Consider the following 17,787-nt stretch of genomic DNA (forward strand, 5'->3'; position numbering starts at 1 on the left):
CCTTCCTTCCTTCCTTCCTTCCTTCCTTCCTTCCTTCCTTCCTTCCTTCCTTCCTTCCTTCCTTCCATAATGTCTGCAGGTAAAATAAGGAGCATCCCAGGAAATAAGTTGGAGAAATTGACAGGGACCTAAGTTGGGCTTTTTCTTCCAGAGCAGAATAAGGGAATCTTATCTGTAAGTAAAGGAAAAAACCCAGAAAGAAAAAATATTTGAAGATTAAGAGAAAAAGCAATCTCTTTCTTCTCTCATTATACTCCCTACTGGGATGTCTATACTAGTAGTTTAAACAAGGACTGCTGCGGAAAACGAAAAAGGAATTTCTAAATTTCTAAAGCACATGAGAGGAAGGCATAGATGGGTAAAGTTCACCAAGGGCCAGCATTCAGAAGGATGTGATTCCTTGTAGAGTTTGGAGTGATGACTGTGTGAATGGCCTCATGAACTTTGGGAGGAAGCACTTGGTGAAAAGCTGCCCCAGGTCACTTAGGTATGTCCCTCTGGGAGAAGAACACTGTCCCCTGGTGGCTGTCTTCCTTAGGACCTACTCCAAGATCCCCCATGGAGAAAGTGAGAAGCTAGAGATCTCACTGTCATACCTCAGTGGAGAAGTCTCATCCAACCAGCTCATTTGCCATGACCAACTAGAAAAGGAACAGTTGCTGCCTACCCACCTGTCACAGCCAGGAGACCTTCAATTCTATATAGCCCTGATTTGTTGTTCAATGCTATTTGATGAGCTAGAAATGAATCTTTTTCTTTCTAATATTAAATTGTTCATACATACAAAACAGTATTATAAAACATATATGTAAGGTGTAAACAAAAAGTAAAACCTACGTCATGTAACCCCTCCTCCACCAGCTTAAGAAATAAAATGATTTTAGTACTTTTGAAGCCTAGAGTTTGGGAAAAGTTTAGATATGTGTTAAGCATATGTGTGTGTGTGTGTGTGTGTGTATAAAAGCATGTGTATATATACGTATATACATATATACACACACACACAGAGAACTCAACAAGATTAACAAGTGAGTTTAATCTACTGTATAGATACACATATGTTATATGCAATTAAGTTTATAATTGTCGTGTAAAAAGTAAAATCAATGCTTTTTAATAGAAGTTTACACTCTGTAGTAATGCTTTTAAATTTAAGTTCTATACCAGTTTTTGTTTGTTTGCTTTTCTGTTTGTTTTTCTTAATAATTCCCTGGGATCTCTTTTTTCTATCCTTTTATTTCAAACATTCTGTGCCTTTATGTTTTGGGTATATCGCTTCAGAACTTCATTTAGTTGGATTTTAAAAATCTAATGTGATGATCTTTGTCTTTTGATGATGCTTCTTTTAATGTATAATACTTGTGATTCCTCATGTGTTAGATTTTTTTTTTTTTACCATTTCATACTGTCATAATTAATTGTTCTGCTTTGTTTATGTTTATGTATTTATTTATTGTAATTCTTATCTTCTTTGGGTTGACTTTTTTCTCATTCCATATTTTGTCCGCTACTGGTTTGGATATCATGCACTCTATTTCAATTATTTTTGGTGAATACCTAACTAAAATTTTATTTTCAATCACTTGTACAAGAGTTAAAACTGAAGTTCTTGGTCACAGAACCTAGTACATGTTTCTAGCATCTGCTTCAGAGATATGTTACTTTTCTGAATTACTGCTTCTCTTTCATTTTTGTCCTTTGAGAATTTTGCATACTTTCTCTCCAGCTCAAATGTACATTAAAAGTTATATTTTTAAATATTACACCCAGAATTTTCAATGTTTTGTGAAGTAGGGTGTATTAGGATATTTTGTCCTCAGTATGAACTTGTTTGTAAATTGTATGGATTTTTTTTCTCAAAACAGACTAAGAAAAGTAATACGTATATGTATAAATTTTCCATTCAGCAAATATGAGAAGTATATGTCTGAACTGTTTGCTAAACTGTGGACTTCTAATATTGTTTACTGTTTGATAGAAGAGAGGTGTTAAGTACAGAAATAGCAATAAAACATAGTAAAAATATTAAATGGTCTATAAGTGACCCAGATGAAATGCTATGAGATTGTAATAGAGTAAGGTTTTCTCTCAGTGGTCAGTGCCCTGCATGTATATATTGTACAAAGATTTCCTGAAACAAGTTCCCTTTTGATTGGGTCATATAAAATTCCTTTATGTTTGAATTTAAAAACACGCAGAGGCTTTGGTTTTCAAGCCATTATATCTTAGCATAAAGCACATACTAATCTGGAATTGACAAACTGCTTTATGGGCAAAATCTGGACTACTATCTATTTTTGTAAATAAAGTTTCACTGGAGCATATTTACATTCATTCATTTACATACTATCTGTGGCTACTTTCCTGCTACAGCAGAAATGAGCAGTTGCAAAAGAAACTACGTGACCCTCAAAGTCTAAAATATTTACAATCTGCCTTTTTTTCCAAAAAGTTTGCCAACACCCGTACTCCATCATGTTCTATATTTTAGAATAAGTTTATAGGGAAACTTTCCTTAGCCTAGTTTTCGCCTTCTCATTTATATTTACTTAAATGGATTTGATTTGGTAGTTCTCACAATAAGTATTTATTTATGTACTCCCTCTATGCTTGGAGTTTCCTTGGTTAGAAATATTTCCTTGCTCCCATTCCTTAATTATTATTATTATTCTTATTTTAATTTTTTTTTTCTTTTTTTTTTGATGGAGTCTCGCTCTGTCACCCAGGCTGGAGTGCAGTGGCACGATCTCGGCTCAGTGCAAGCTCAGCCTCCCGGGTTCACGCCATTCTCCTGCCTCAGCCACCCAAGTAGCTGGGACTACACGCGCCCGCCACCACGTCCGGCTAAATTTTGTATTTTCAGTAGAGTCGGGGTTTCACCGTGTTAGTCAGGATGGTCTCAATCTCCTGACCTCGTGGTCCGCCCGCCTCGGCCTCCCAAAGTGCTGGGATTACAGGCATGAGCCACTGCGTCCAGCCCTTCCTTAAAATTATTTTCTTTAGTGGAAGAAGTAAGATTGTCACTGCAATTTTACATGATAACTTTTGAAATAACAAATGCCCACACTTGTTTTCTACTAACTTGACCCTAGTTTTTATACTTAAAATATAAAAACATCAACGTATCAAATAACTCTTCAATAAATTGACCAGGTATTCTTGCATTCATTAAATGAAATAACACATATATTCCTTTGTAAAGTGAAGTTAGCTGGCCTTTTAATTGGGAAATATTTCAGATCCTAAACTACACTGTATGTTTGCTTTAATTATTGGAATTAAATAGAAAAGGTGTCAGCTGGCAAAACTGCAAAGGGATTTGAGAATTTTTAAGGTAATCACAGAAGTTCTGCTTAAGAACTATTACGGTTAAAAAGAAAATATAATGAAATCTCAATACCTCAAACACTGCAGTACCTGGACCTAACTTATTTGATTCTATTTCCAGGGAGTATCAGTTCCTCACAGTTATCTTAGATTGAGAACATCAGACTAACTGCCTGAATTAACAAAAGCATCCATGTACTCTGTGTTCTAGGGAATACTCAAGTCTGGAAAACTAGCTCAGATACCCAGATGAATTTGAGCAGGAGTCCCTCTTTTGGCAAAATAGCCAATAACTATTGGCTAGGCTCAGGACAACTCTCAGTTCTCATTTTCAAAACCAAGACATCCTTCCACTGGGGGATTCACTGGATGTTCTTGTGTTCTATTCAGAACAGCAAACAGTTCTATTTATAGAGATTTAAGATTGGAATTTGAACTGATGGTGATGGGAGGAGACTTTAATCACATTAAATGTGAACATTCTAATGGGAAGTTTCCCAAGACAACTTTAGCTGTCCCCACAGACGGTAGTTAATCAGGAGTGGTTGCTAGCAAGCTTCATACATATTACCTGGTTAAAATAATGAAAAATTGGACTATGTAAAAATCTGCATGTCTACAAGGTAAGATTTAGAACTTTTAGTGTGAACTGGAAGAACTAGGAACTCATTATATTTGCATTCAAATATAATGCAAAAGCTAACATTCTGTGTAATGTATTAAATTAGATACTTGATGCCAAATAGGTAAGTAGCTTCCAGGAATGGGGGCAAAGGAATCTATTTTGCAGAAGACAGATTGCCCAGCAACATAGTCTAAAACAATATTTTTCAAAGTATGCATCATGCTCAAATACTGGGTCATGGAATCAATTTACTGTGACAAACTTATTTTTGAATTATATTCAGTATTAAAGTTAGAATAGGATAGAAAATATTGGAGCACATCGTATGTATTTAGGCTAAATATTTTGTGTAATTTTTGTTTCAGTTATATGCACACATGCCTGTAGTTGTAAAGTGTTAAGCTCTCAGTTGAAATATTTTGAAAAATCTAAAAGAAACAGAGGCAGGGAATAGCTACACAAATTTCACTGCTGGCGATAAACAGTGCTTATATAGATTCTACATACACATAGTTCAGTGCTAATGAGCAAAACTGGGATTATGGAATCATGCTAATACATATCCTACCTTTGAAGGTAAGGTTAGTGGGGAAAATAGCTTGTATGTTTTGCTTTAGTTCAAATAGCTATGCTTCCTTTTTGTTAGAAAAATTCCTTGTTTTGTTTGTTCTGGTTTTGTCTTCCACCATTTACTTAGTTTGCTACCATTTTCTCTTTTGCCTAGGAGATTGCATCAACAGTTTGAAAGCTATAAAGAACAAGTGAGAAAAATAGGGGAAGAAGCACGGCGTTACCAGGGCGAGCACAAAGACGATGCTCCAACTTGTGGAATCTGTCATAAAACAAAGTTTGCTGATGGGTGCGGTCATCTCTGCTCCTATTGTCGCACTAAGTTCTGTGCACGCTGTGGAGGCCGCGTGTCTCTACGGTCAAACAACGTGAGTATTCCATGAACATAAGGGGCGTTGTGAATGTGGATAAAAACTATTATGCCTTCCAAACATGAGAACACATGCATCTTAGAAAGCAGACATGTGCATAAACATACACATTAAAATTAACCTCCCTCATTTTGTTCATGTCCTTAATAAGGTAGTGGAATGCTGATGAAAATAATTCCTAAAAAGAAGTTACTTTATCTGTATTTCTTAATAAATGATTCCAATTCAAAACCAACAGATTACCTGTGAGAATGCATTTAGTTTTTGAAAAATGCAGTTAATGTAGATTTAATGTTATCATGAATTATAAAACTCTTGAAAGTTATGACCAATTCTTTTTAAAAAGCTAATTACTTTTGATTTCTGTAACATTAGTGTTCAGATTGAATGCACGTGAAATGCAAAGTAACTGGCAATGATTAGCCTCTATGAGAGTAAATTCAGATTTACTGACATGTTCCAAGCTTATTTCATGGAAATTATTTAGATATTTAAAGATGATTGAGATTTGCACTTCTCATTTTCTTCCCTATAAGATATATTCTCACCTGATGATGTTTCCTTATTTGGCTTAAAAAAGAGCTACTCCTCTTATGCCAGTACTTTAAATAAATGCAATTTTTGAAGCATTAAGATGCTAATATGGTAGGAACCAATATTATTATTTATGAAATACTAGAGTAATTCTAATAAATATTTAGTTTAGAATACATTTTAATGTTATACTTTATCATATTCTCTAAAATAGTACAGTATAATTATTTATAGGGAAATCTGAGTTTTCCTTAATAGAGATCTGCAGCTTAATGTAGAACAGTTACAAGTATGTAGCTAATGAATTCCCAGTGTTTCTGTAAAGAATTTGTCATATTATCTAATCATTAATAGATTATAATATAATACAAGGTCATGTTTAAAAATAACATGAAATCTTTAAGCCCTTTTGATATTTCTCTAATTTGCATATTACAGTTAAATTTAAAACAAATCTCCCAATAAACATTATATTCTTTAGTAGTCTAGTTGAGTTATAAGTCAGATATTCTAAAATTTATTCCACTGGACTTAAGACACTGAGTATCATGTATCTATCTATCTATCTATCTATCTATCTATCTATCTATCTATCTATCTATTTATTTTTTTTTTTCTTGAGACAGAGTCTTGCTCTGTCACCCAGGCTGGAGTGCAGTGGTGCTCGGCTCACTGTAAACTCCACCTCCCGGATTGAAGTGATTCTCCCACCTCAGCCTCCCGAGTAGCTGGGATTACAGGTGCCCGCCACCACACCTGGCTAATTTTTGTATTTTTAGTAGACACAGAGTTTCACCATGTTGACCAGGCTGGTTTTGAACTCCTGACCTCAGGTGATGCGCCTGTCTTGGCCTCCCAAAGGGCTGGGATTACAGGTGTGAGCCATTGTGCCTGGCTGATCGATATATCTTATACTTTAAGACGAGACTGTTACTATTTCTGTGGCTTTAGGAAGATAATGAACTTCTCTGAACAGTTTCTTTACTATGAAAACTAGATAGTAATATTTACCTTGTATGGTTATGAAATTTTAATAAAAATAATTAAAATCTAGATCTTTATGATATGTATATTTAATCTTTCTTTAGGGTCCCATTCTTACGACTGCATAAGTTTTATTTTCCTCTCCTAATAGTGATTTGTTATAAGCCATCCTCATATGCCACCTTACAGGCTTTCTAAAATAAGCTTGGGTAGTAAGGTTGTATCTGGCACATAGAAAGTATGTAAGATCTATTTGTTAACTTCCCCTTCTATAGTGCTCTTTAATACACTATTTTGAAATACATTCTTACAGGTAAAACTTGGAGGCAACATCAAAATATTTAACAACCCATGTGGTGAGGACACTGTTCAGTCTGAAAAGATGCTGGCAGTGAACAATGAGGTGCAGATCAGCTGAGTGCTAGTGCTGGCTAAGCACCCACAACTGTTAAATGCTTTTAACTTCCCATTAGAGGTTTGAGACAAGTCAATAGAAATACAGTTAATGATTGATATATTAAAGTCATCAGGTCTTAAAAAGGAGAGGGTGTTTAAAGAAAATTGAGCTAGGAGGTACTTACGCTTTGGAGAGGACACTCAGGCCTAGTGTAGTTCATCTTTACTAAACCCAACCAATCTTCGAAAAAATATTTAAAGGAACAAAATAAAAGAAAGCACACATCTTAAGATATGTCAATTGGAACACAAGACAAAAACATTGTATACAGTTGTTTTTTTTCTATAACATAAATGTTGAAATGTGTAGCACAAATAAGTATTGCCGGTGGAATAGTTTATAGTCAAAATAGTTAGCATATTTCTCTTCCCATTTTTATTTATTACAAACATTTCTCATTCCTAGATTTTCCCAAGTTATGACTCTCAATATTTTAACAATAATTTGACAAAATTATTCATACAATTTTATGCATTTTAATAAAATATTTTTCAATAATAGGTAGACTACATGTGGTAGTGAATTAACCTTCTTTATGAAGAATATTTTAAATCTAGATTTACTAATCCAAGTTCTAAAATTTTAGGAAATTATTCTGCCTAACTCATATCTAACGTATAGCAGGACCCATAATATGGGCATTTTCAATGAAGGATTGAACAATGACTAATTTTTAGGGAGAGTAAACATTTACTTTTCAAAATTGTTGTGCTTTAGTACTTTGAAGAAACACATAATTGTTTTCTTAAAGCCAATTTATTAATACATGGCTCAATTTTGTTTTTCTCTTCTTTTTCTTCTTTCTCTACCCTGCTTCCTTGGATGCTTTCCCAAAGGAGGACAAAGTGGTTAGAATCCATACTTTCTTTTCTAATATTTGTTCTTGTATTGTTGTGAACTTTATTAAGTGAATGTTGCACCTAGTGTTGTGAATAACTATATTTCACAAAGAAATTATATACTAGGAAGAGCTCATTTCCAGTTCTCATGAAAAAAAAATGAACATTTAAGACTATTACAGAGTTTGCTATTAATAGATGAAGTCTGGATAGTTTGAGTTCATGATGACAGTGAAATTTTAATATAATTTATATCATTGCAAGCTCATTTATCTGCTTAACTCTGAGTTTTGATGATTATTCCAACTACTTTCAGAAACAATAAATTCTAATGGGCTCTACCATTTTCAGCATGCAAAGGCAGGTGATTTGAAACTTTATTGTGGAAGGAATGGAAAGCACTTAGTAGAGGGAATAGATCAAATGCAAGTAAAGAGGCCAAAGTATAATCGTTTTTCTATAGAACACAAGTAGCAGAGTTGTCATATTGAACCACATTTTGCCTTTTTCTTCTCTCCTGTGCATATGAATAACTTGTTAGGAGAGTAAAAGGTCACTTTTAACTCTTATCAGCTGTAGAAACCACAGAGGCTGTTTGTGCCTGGGAAGATAGGCTCCAAGTAGACTCTTCAGTCAGCCTTTCCTTGGTATACATACTATACACCTTCATTTGTTGTAAATTACAACTTCCTCACAGCTCATTAATCTACGAATATGAGACTGAGACAATGAGTATTTCAGGTTCAATATATCAACTGAGCTGCCTTTGTTCAAAAATTGTATAGCTTATGTGATACCCTGCAGTGCATAATTAGCAAGCATGACATTAAATTGAACATTAATCTGTGTTTTTAAACTTATGCTAGTATATACTCATCAATTTTTTCTATGAAAAAGAAATAGAGTTGAAAAATCATATAGGGTAATCTATTTTTGCTACTTATTTTTGCCTGTGCCATTGATTGTATGTGGGATAATTTTAGGGGATATTATTGTAATGCCAATTTTATCAATATTATTACTTTGGATGAGTCCACAGTCAAACGTGGGTAATTTTAAGTTCCTTTTAAAGACTAAAAGTGTAAGTAAATAATGCTGACATTTAGGCAGATTTGGTGATGAAATTTAAACTGCTCTCCTGTAGGGCTGGCCAAACTCACTATCCCTTTGACAGCACTTCCCATAATGGTAGGTTATTTGTGCTTGTTATGATTATAGTGTAATGAGAATACAGGTGGGTTTTGTAGACTCAGACTAAAAATAGAGTGGAAAGACCTGTAAAATATAATCACTTTCAATTATTTTCTTCACTTTGGTTAGAATGCATACATCTATCACTTTATTTTTAAGTACTCTGTCATAATTTCTTTAAAAACCATTTTAGCCTATTGAAGGAGTTCAATGAATGACCTTTCTAGCCAAGGGAAACTGAAGCCACATTTTGTCTTAGCTATGTTAAAGAGCATAACTGACTATTAAATGAAATATTTCGTTGCCGGTTCTTTCCCTATTCCTCTGATCTCTTTTATTTTTTAGTAGAGAAATCATAATTTATATGTGTGTGGTGTTGGCATGGGTGGAAAGAGAAGAGAGATAAGGGTGAATAAAACTTTTCTAAAGGTAATCTTCATCTTGATCAATATAATAATAATAAATTCTACTTGATCTGTTAAATTGGTGAAGAGCTGTGATTAAAATAAAGGAGTATGTGATATGAAGTCCTAAGAATAGCTAATTTATAAATATTTCCTTTGTTAAGTCCAGCAAAAGTATTGTCATATTTTCCATATCAGCAATATTTTATTTTAAAACTTCATCCTCAGCCTAAATCATATCTAATAATAATTTGGAAGATTTTGTGTTTACTTGTAAAGAAAATTGCTGTCATAAAGAATGACTTTGTAATGGACATATGTAATGGTTGATAAAAGAAAATGATGTTGTCAAGTACATACTCTCATTGGCAAAATTATGATTATATTTTTTACTTCATTAAAAGCCCTCCTTGAAGCCTAAATATATAGCAATACTGTAAAATTTCCCATAGCCTGTTTAAACTACTTTTATCTTTGTTTTACTATTTGGTGGCAGAGGATTGAATTTAGATAGCTCTCTTGATAATATTTAACACTTTGCTGCTGCTAAGCCAACTGAATTGAGTCCTGCAAATTTAATTCCTTGGGGATTTCCCATAAATTTTCATCACTATTTTTTTTTAGTAGGGACGATTTGTTGATGACTATAGCAACTAAAATGAACTTGCTATGTTTCTAGTTAATCTATATTTTCAGAAAGAAAGTGTCAGGTTTTATAAGTTAAGATTATTCTACAATAAATGTTAGCATTACTCTGAAAAACAGAATCTTACTATTTTCTTATTCTTTCAAAATATGAAAGTTGAACATACCTACCTTTTAAGTATCACATATACAAAATAATTTTTATATCAAAGTAATAACAAGGCACTAAATTGACAAAGTTAAAATTTTTCAACTAGTTTTTCATAACTATCCATTGATGTTTAAGACATCATACTAAATGATAAGTTAGTAAATAAATATGATTTTATAGAAAGACTTATAAAAGGTGGGAATTGGCTTGGATGGGACAGGATGTTGGCTTGAATGGTACAGTGCCAACTGAATTTGAAGCTGGCTGTATTATAAGGTGATGTCTGTGGGACGGTTGATTCTTAACAGCTTAAAAAACATTACTCTCAGACTCAACTCTTTAAATACCAAAGTGATGATTTGTTTTTTCTCTGGCTAGCATTAAAGGCAACAAAGCATAATAACCATTTTAAAAATGATTTGCATGATTGCATTAAATATTTATTCTTATTATGAAAAGTCTTCTCAGAGTTATCCATATTTAGCTCTTGGCATGATGAAGCATATGATTCTAATTTACAACCTTCAATCTTTTGAAAAAGTTATTGTAAGAGTTTGCCTGGACCCACTTTTATGTTTTCTTCTTTTCATCTGAAAGTTTTGATAGATTTCTCTGACAAAAGTTCTCTTTGAAATTCTTCCCAGAAAAATAACATAAGTCTGTATAGAAAGTTTATAAATATAGATAAATATATCAATAAGAAAAGTTTAGAATATATCTAGAGAACTCTCATTTGGCAGTTTGGGTGATTAAATTTCACAAGTTGTCTGGTTTTGCTGAGCTTATCCTAGAGAGGAATAAAACATCACATTGCAGAAACTTTTATGGAAGATAATTCAGAAAGCTGTGAATTTTTTATTACAAATCTATTTTTGAAATTTGCTAGCCTGTTTTTGAGATTTGCTAGCCTGTTTTAACATCTTGCATTCAGCATTACTATTCTTTAAACTTCATATGATTATTGCATATTGTGTATTATTGCATATTATCAAAGTCCTGGTTAGTCTTGGTTTTGTACCATCCTGCATCATCTTTTAGTACAGTTATAACATCTGTTTCAATAAATTATAATTTTTCAAATCAGTATTAAATAAGGATTCACAGTAGGACTATGGGAGCTGCTCAAGGGTATAGAAAAGTAGCCTTTTCTAGTATAAGGAAAGGGCTATGGTAGAAACAACTTCCACAAAGCTAAGGACTATGGACAAAATTCTTGATATTTTGGTGAACATACATTGTCCAATCTTATGTTTATGTATCTAGGAGTGGAGTTACTGGGTCACATGAAAACTCTATGTTTATCCTTTTGCGAAACTGCCAAATTTTCCCGAAGCAGCTGCATAGCAGTAAATGGGGGTTTCAATTTCTCCATGTTTGTCAATGTTTGTTACTGTCTTTTTGATTAGGAGCCATCATACTGCATGGAAATGAAGTAGTATCTCATTATGGTTATCATAAAACTTCTTTTAGCCAAAATTATCAAACTTGTTTGATATCTCCCATGATTTGGTTTGTGTGAACTTTTGTTAATACATAAAAATGCTTCTAGGTTACTAATTTCTTGAGAATGAGATTTTTAAAGACATAGTCAAAGTATTAGAAATTCGGTGTTTTCTTCTCTGGGGATTCTTTATTTCTCTAAATTAGAATTATATAGGTACTTATTAATATGTATAAGTCAATCTGAACAGGAACTCTGAAATTTAAGGTAACTTGGAATTTAATATCTGTCTGTCTGGACTAACTATCCCTAGGATGAAAAGTAAGAGATTTTTATGACCAGTTGAAATGACTAATTTTTAAGCTCACAAAGAGAACTAGCAGTTTCAGTTTTACCTCTCAGCCGTAGGTCCAAGATTAACAGTGAAACTTAAGTGCCTACTTTAAAAGGCTATTCTTTCATGGTGCATAATGTATTTTCTCTAGTGAGTTTTCAGTAGCATTCAAACAGAGGCACATAAATACTGACAACCAGATTTTCTGTCATCTGCCACCCAACTTTCATTATATGCCTCATACCTGCCATCCAACAGATTTCATGGGCAGGGAGCCCCTGACCACTCCACTGCAGTTACCTATAATGGAGCTTCTGAACCATAGAGCTGGAAGTGGGGATAAGAAATGTTGGTAGCTGCTCATTCTGGGACTGATACTGTAGTCTTTGAGAACTGGGGAGAGAGAGAGAGCCCATGCACTTGGCTGTACCTACCAAGAATATAATTTCCATCTTGAGCATGGAGCAGAGAAGAAAGGAAGCTGGTTGTGGCTCAAGTCTCTTGGTGTTCTTATAAAAATTTAGTAGAGTTTCTTGAATAAATGTTTCTACATTTGCTGTATACACTTCAGACAATTTTCAGATACTTTAAATGGCTGTTTTTTTAAAAAAAAAATAATTTTTATTAGTTATAGTTGTTTTGCTGGGAAGAAGGATCTGCAGAGGTCCTTACATTACCAGTCTGGAGCTACACAAATAGACTTTTCATAGTTTTGTGTTAATTCATCCATGCACTTATTTATTTATTGAGTTGAGAAAGGGTCTCACTCTATCACGCAGACTAGAGTGCCATGGCATAATCACAGTTCATGGCAACCTAAACCTCCCAGGCTCAAACCGTCTTTTCACCTCAGCCTTCTGAACAGCTAGGACCACAGGTGTGCCTGGCTAATTTTTTAAAAAACTTTTTTAAAGTTTTGTAGTTATAGGGACTTCCTGTGTTGCCCATGCTGGTCTCAAACTCCTGGGCTCAAGTGATACTCCTGCTTTGGCCTCCCAAAGTACTGGAATTACAAGTGTGAGCCACCACACCAGCCTTTTTATTCATTTTTTAATTCATTTATTTATTCATTTGTTGGCTTGCTGTCATCAGTAGTCTCATATATAATTATTTTTATTTCAAAATTACTATCTCATTATTTTCAATAAATGCATTTTGCCTGGTAATTCATGCCAAGATGCTCTCTTTCTGTTCATTTTAATATAAGTTATTTGTATTCAAGAAAATTCAATTGCATTTCATCACTAAGCTTACATTTGTTTAATCAAGCAACCACTAATATTAATTATTATAATTAAGAGTAAAGTCTATTCCTTGGGTTACATGAACTCATTCATTTATTCATTCATTCAGGGACTTTTAATTTAATTTTATTAAGATTACATTAGGTTAAATGGTTAATACACAACATAGATAAACACTTTCTTTTGTAAGTTTATTATTTAATAAATTCAGCTTAAAATGTGTATCTATATGCATATGTATACTTATCGTATAACTATAATGCTATATTGATGCATAATAATTTTATGGAATGTTGTATTAAGGAATAAATAGAATCCCCTCAAATTTCCCCTTAGTGTTCGGGATGACAACTGTCTAGTAATTCAGCCAACACCCCACCAAACCTTTTAGTGCCAAAAGCATCTTGTGCCGATTGGCTTTTAAGCCACAAACCTACTAGACTATGACTCTTCCTCATATTCTATTTATTAAAGCAGTTTTGAAGATATTTTTCAAATATGGGAAAATATGTTCTAAATTTATTAGTTTTGCACTTACTTTAAAAACTTTAAAAATATGTTCTAAATCTTGTAATCATAACTTGAAATTAGATATGTAGATCTTAAAAAATCCTTGTTTTTATTTATGGCCTTACTAAGGCATTTAACAAATACATTTATTCATTGGCCAATTTATTTTGTTTTTGTATGTATATGTATATATGCAATAGTTTTTTCATACATAAGCTTCAACAGCAAATGTTTTGTTTTCAGAAAGTAAGCCATTTGAATCACTTTATAATTGTGGAAAAATAATTTTGTGCATTTAATTTATGAACATCTTTATTATAAAAGACTTAATTTTTATAAAAATCAATCAAGTATTTTCATTGACCAATAAAGTGCTGTTACAGCAAATTATATGGGAAAGAGTAGAAAACTAAATCTTTCATGGAGAAAATAATATGCCTCATGACTCTTCAACTACTTCTACGGAATTTGAAAATGTCCATGTCTTTTAAACTACATAGAAACACAGAAGACCAACAATGTCAGTCATTGAGCCAATGTGCAGTTATAATGTTTTTCAACACAAGCTAAAACAGGAATGACAATCACAAGGAGAAGATGCACTTAACGGACAGTATCAGAGAAGTTTCTAGGTAGGGCAGTAAGTCAAGCCTCAGATCGGTAGTTGGGATTTTTCTTGTTTTGTTTGTTGCTGTTTTTATTGTTTGTTTGTTTATTTTAATTTTAGACATGGTTAAAACTTGCATTACGGCCGGGCACAGTGGCTCACGCCTGTAATCCCAGCACTTTGGGAGGCCGAGGTGGGCGGATCACAGGGTCAGGAGATCGAGACCATCCTGGCTAAGACGGTGAAACCCCGTCTCTACTGAAAATACAAAAATTAGCTGGGCATGGTGGGTGCCTGTAGTCCCAGCTGCTGGGGAGGCTGAGGCAGGAGAATGGTGTGAACCCGGGAGGTGGAGCTTGCAGTGAGCCTAGATTGCACCACTGCACTCCAGCCTGGGCAACAGAGCGAGACTCCACCTCAAAAAATAAATAAATAAATAAAAATAAAACTTGTATTACTTTTTACAATGACTTTGTTAAATTATGTGTCAGACTAGTGTATGATTGTTCCCCATAAAAAATATATCCCTCTACTCACTGCTTTAAATGTGTCCCAGAGATTCTGGTATGTTGTGTCTTCATTCTCATTGGTTTCAAAGAACATCTTTATTTCTGCCTTCATTTTGTTACGTACCCAGTAGTCATTCAGGAGCAGGTTCTTCAGTTTCCATGTAGTTGAGTGATTTTGAGTGAGTTTCTTAATCCTGAGTTCTAGTTTGATTGCACTGTGGTCTGAGAGACAGTTTGTTACAATTTCTGTTCTTTTACATTTGTTGAGGAGTGCTTTACTTCCAACTATGTGGTCAGTTTTGGAATAAGTGTGATGTGGTGCTGAGAAGAATGTGTATTCTGTTGATTTGGGGTGGAGAGTTCTGTATGTCTATTAGGTCCACTTGGTGCAGAGCTGAGTTCAATTCCTGGATATCCTTGTTAACTTTCTGTCTCGTTGATCTGTCTAATGTTGACAGTGGGGTGTTAAAGTCTCCCATTATTGTTGTGTGGGAGTCTAAGTCTCTTTGTAAGTCTCTAAGGACTTGCTTTATGAGCCTGGGTGCTCCTGTATTGGGTGCATATATATTTAGGATAGTTAACTCTTCTTGTTGAGGTGATCCCTTTACCATTACGTAATGGCCTTCTTTGTTTCTTTTGATCTTTGTTGGTTTATAGTCTGTTTCATCAGAGACTAGGATTGCAACCCCTGCCTTTTTTTGTTTTCCATTTGCTTGGTAGATCTTCCTCCATCCCTTTATTTTGAGCCTATGTGTGTCTCTGCACATGAGATGGGTCTCCTGAATAAAGCACACTGATGGGTCTTGACTCTTTATCCAATTTGCCAGTCTGTGTCTTTTAATTGGAGCATTTAGTCCATTTACATTTAAGGGTAATATTTTTATGTGTGAATTTGATCCTGTCATTACGATGTTAGCTGGTTATTTTTCTCATTAGTTAATGCAGTTTCTTCCTAGCATAGATGGTCTTTACATTTTGTCATGCTTTTGCAGTGGCTGGTACCTGTTGTTCCTTTCCATGTTTAGTGCTTCCTTCAGGAGTTCTTGTAGGGCAGGCCTGGTGGTGACAAAATCTCTCAAAATTTGCTTGTCTGTAAAGGATTTTATTTATCCTTCACTTATGAAACTTAGTTTGGCTGGATATGAAATTCTGGGTTGAAAATTCTTTTCTTTAAGAATGTTGAATATCGGCCCCCACTCTCTTCTGGCTTATAGAGTTTCTGCTGAGAGATCTGCTGTTAGTCTGACATAGTGTTGGAAGTTCCGGCCAGGACAATCAGGCAGGAGAAAGAAATAAAGGGTATTCAGTTAAGAAAAGAGGAAGTCAAATTGTCCCTGTTTGCAGATGACTTGATTGTATATTTAGAAAAGCCCGTCATCTCAGCCCAAAATCTCCTTAAGCTGATAAGCAACTTATGGAATCAAAAAAGAGCCTGCATTGCCAAGACAATCCTAAGCCAAAAGAACAAAGCTGGAGGCATAATGCTGCCTGACTTCAAACTATGTTACAAGGCTACAGTAACCAAAACAGCATGGTACTGGTACCAAAACAGAGATATATACCAATGGAACAGAAAAGAGCCCTCAGAAATAATACCACACATCTACAACCATCTGATCTTTGACAAAACTGACAAAAACAAGAAATGGGGAAAGGATTCCCTATTTAATAAATGGTGCTGGGAAAACTGGCTGGCCATAATTAAATGAGAGAAGAAATAGGTTCATTTCAATTCTGACATATTATATGTATATTAAATGTTAATAGTGTAGTTGCAGTAAATCATTCTTAGAAACTAATGTTTATTAGGCATGTCTTTCTCAAACACTAGATTGATCACAAGGCCTAATTCCCGTGGTGTTTATATCAGAGATTCCACAACAGCCTTAGCATTTGCTCGTATCAGCCCAGTTCCATTCTGTTTTTTGTTTGTTTGTTTGTTTGTTTGTTTTTGGTTTTGTTTTGTTTTTTTTCAGACAGGGTCTCATTCTGTTGCAGGGCTCACTGCAGCCTTGACTTCCCTGGGCTCAGGCTGTCATCCTACCTCAACCTTCTCTAACTGGGACTGAAGTGAATCTCCTGTAGCTGAGACTGACGTGGCTGAGGCCATCTTGGCTTCCTGCAGCTGGGACTACAGGTGCCCACCACCACACTTGGCTAATTTTGTGTGCATGTGTGTGTGGAGACTAGGGTTTTACCATGTTGCCCAGGCTGGTTTGGAATTGTGGGCTCCTGCCTCTGCCTCCCAAAGCACTAGGATTTCAGTTGTGAGCCACTGGGCCTTGCCCAGTTCCATTGTTTTTAATTGTTATTCTTTGACCACATCATCACCACTGAACTATTTTAAGAAACAAAACAATACTGTCACCTAACTTAGTATTTCATTTCTATTATGTACCAGGATCATATGTTCTCTTATTTTTTATTTAAAGTTCTCTCTTTTCATGGAGATTGAGGAAACAAAAGATTATCCTCCTGTCCTCACTGTGGGTTAACTACAAGTAAATGTATCTCATTTTTCCCTCTCTATATTTGATCCGATTTTTCCTCTCTCTTTGAAATTTTAAAACTAAAGTTTCAGTTTTTAGTGAAGAGTAAAAGTTGTGATCATAAGATTAATTTGTGGATATGGTATATAAAAGGTAATAGGGAGTGTCTAAAATAAAGAAATTGTATATTAGCACTTCTTATGTTTCCACCTCAAAACTATTCTTTAAAAAGCAAAGTAATTTTGATGAGTCTGTTTTGGATGTCTTTAATGTTTCTTTGTATTCAAGATAAAAGAAAAAAAATGTTTAAAGACATAGATAATTGGCAGTGTCTTATTAAAGTTGCTTTTTTTTTTTTTTTTGGAGACGGAGTCTCGCTGTGTCGCCCAGGCTGGAGTGCAGTGGCCGGATCTCGGCTCACTGCAAGCTCCGCCTCCCGGGTTTACGCCATTCTCCTGCCTCAGCCTCCCGAGTAGCTGGGACTACAGGTGCCCGCCACCTCGCCCGGCTAGTTTTTTGTATTTTTTAGTAGAGACGGGGTTTCACTGTGTTAGC

At 34.5% G+C, this 17,787-nt stretch overlaps 1 protein-coding gene across 7 annotated transcripts in view; it reads left to right on the top strand.

Moving 5' to 3' along the window:
- RIMS1 (regulating synaptic membrane exocytosis 1) overlaps positions 1 to 17,787 on the top strand; it is a 491,301-nt gene that overhangs the window by 200,446 nt on the left and 273,068 nt on the right. For 6 of the 7 annotated variants that reach the window (XM_025382124.1, XM_025382126.1, XM_025382128.1 and 3 more), the window contains 2 exons: positions 4,677 to 4,890; positions 7,705 to 7,716. In XM_025382124.1, coding sequence (XP_025237909.1) covers positions 4,677 to 4,890; positions 7,705 to 7,716 — 226 coding nt within the window. The remainder of the gene's footprint in view (positions 1 to 4,676; positions 4,891 to 7,704; positions 7,717 to 17,787) is intronic. The other variant, XM_025382125.1, reaches the window with a different exon arrangement.

This window comes from Theropithecus gelada, chromosome 4 (assembly GCF_003255815.1).
Source record: "Theropithecus gelada isolate Dixy chromosome 4, Tgel_1.0, whole genome shotgun sequence".
Lineage (NCBI taxonomy): Eukaryota > Metazoa > Chordata > Mammalia > Primates > Cercopithecidae > Theropithecus > Theropithecus gelada.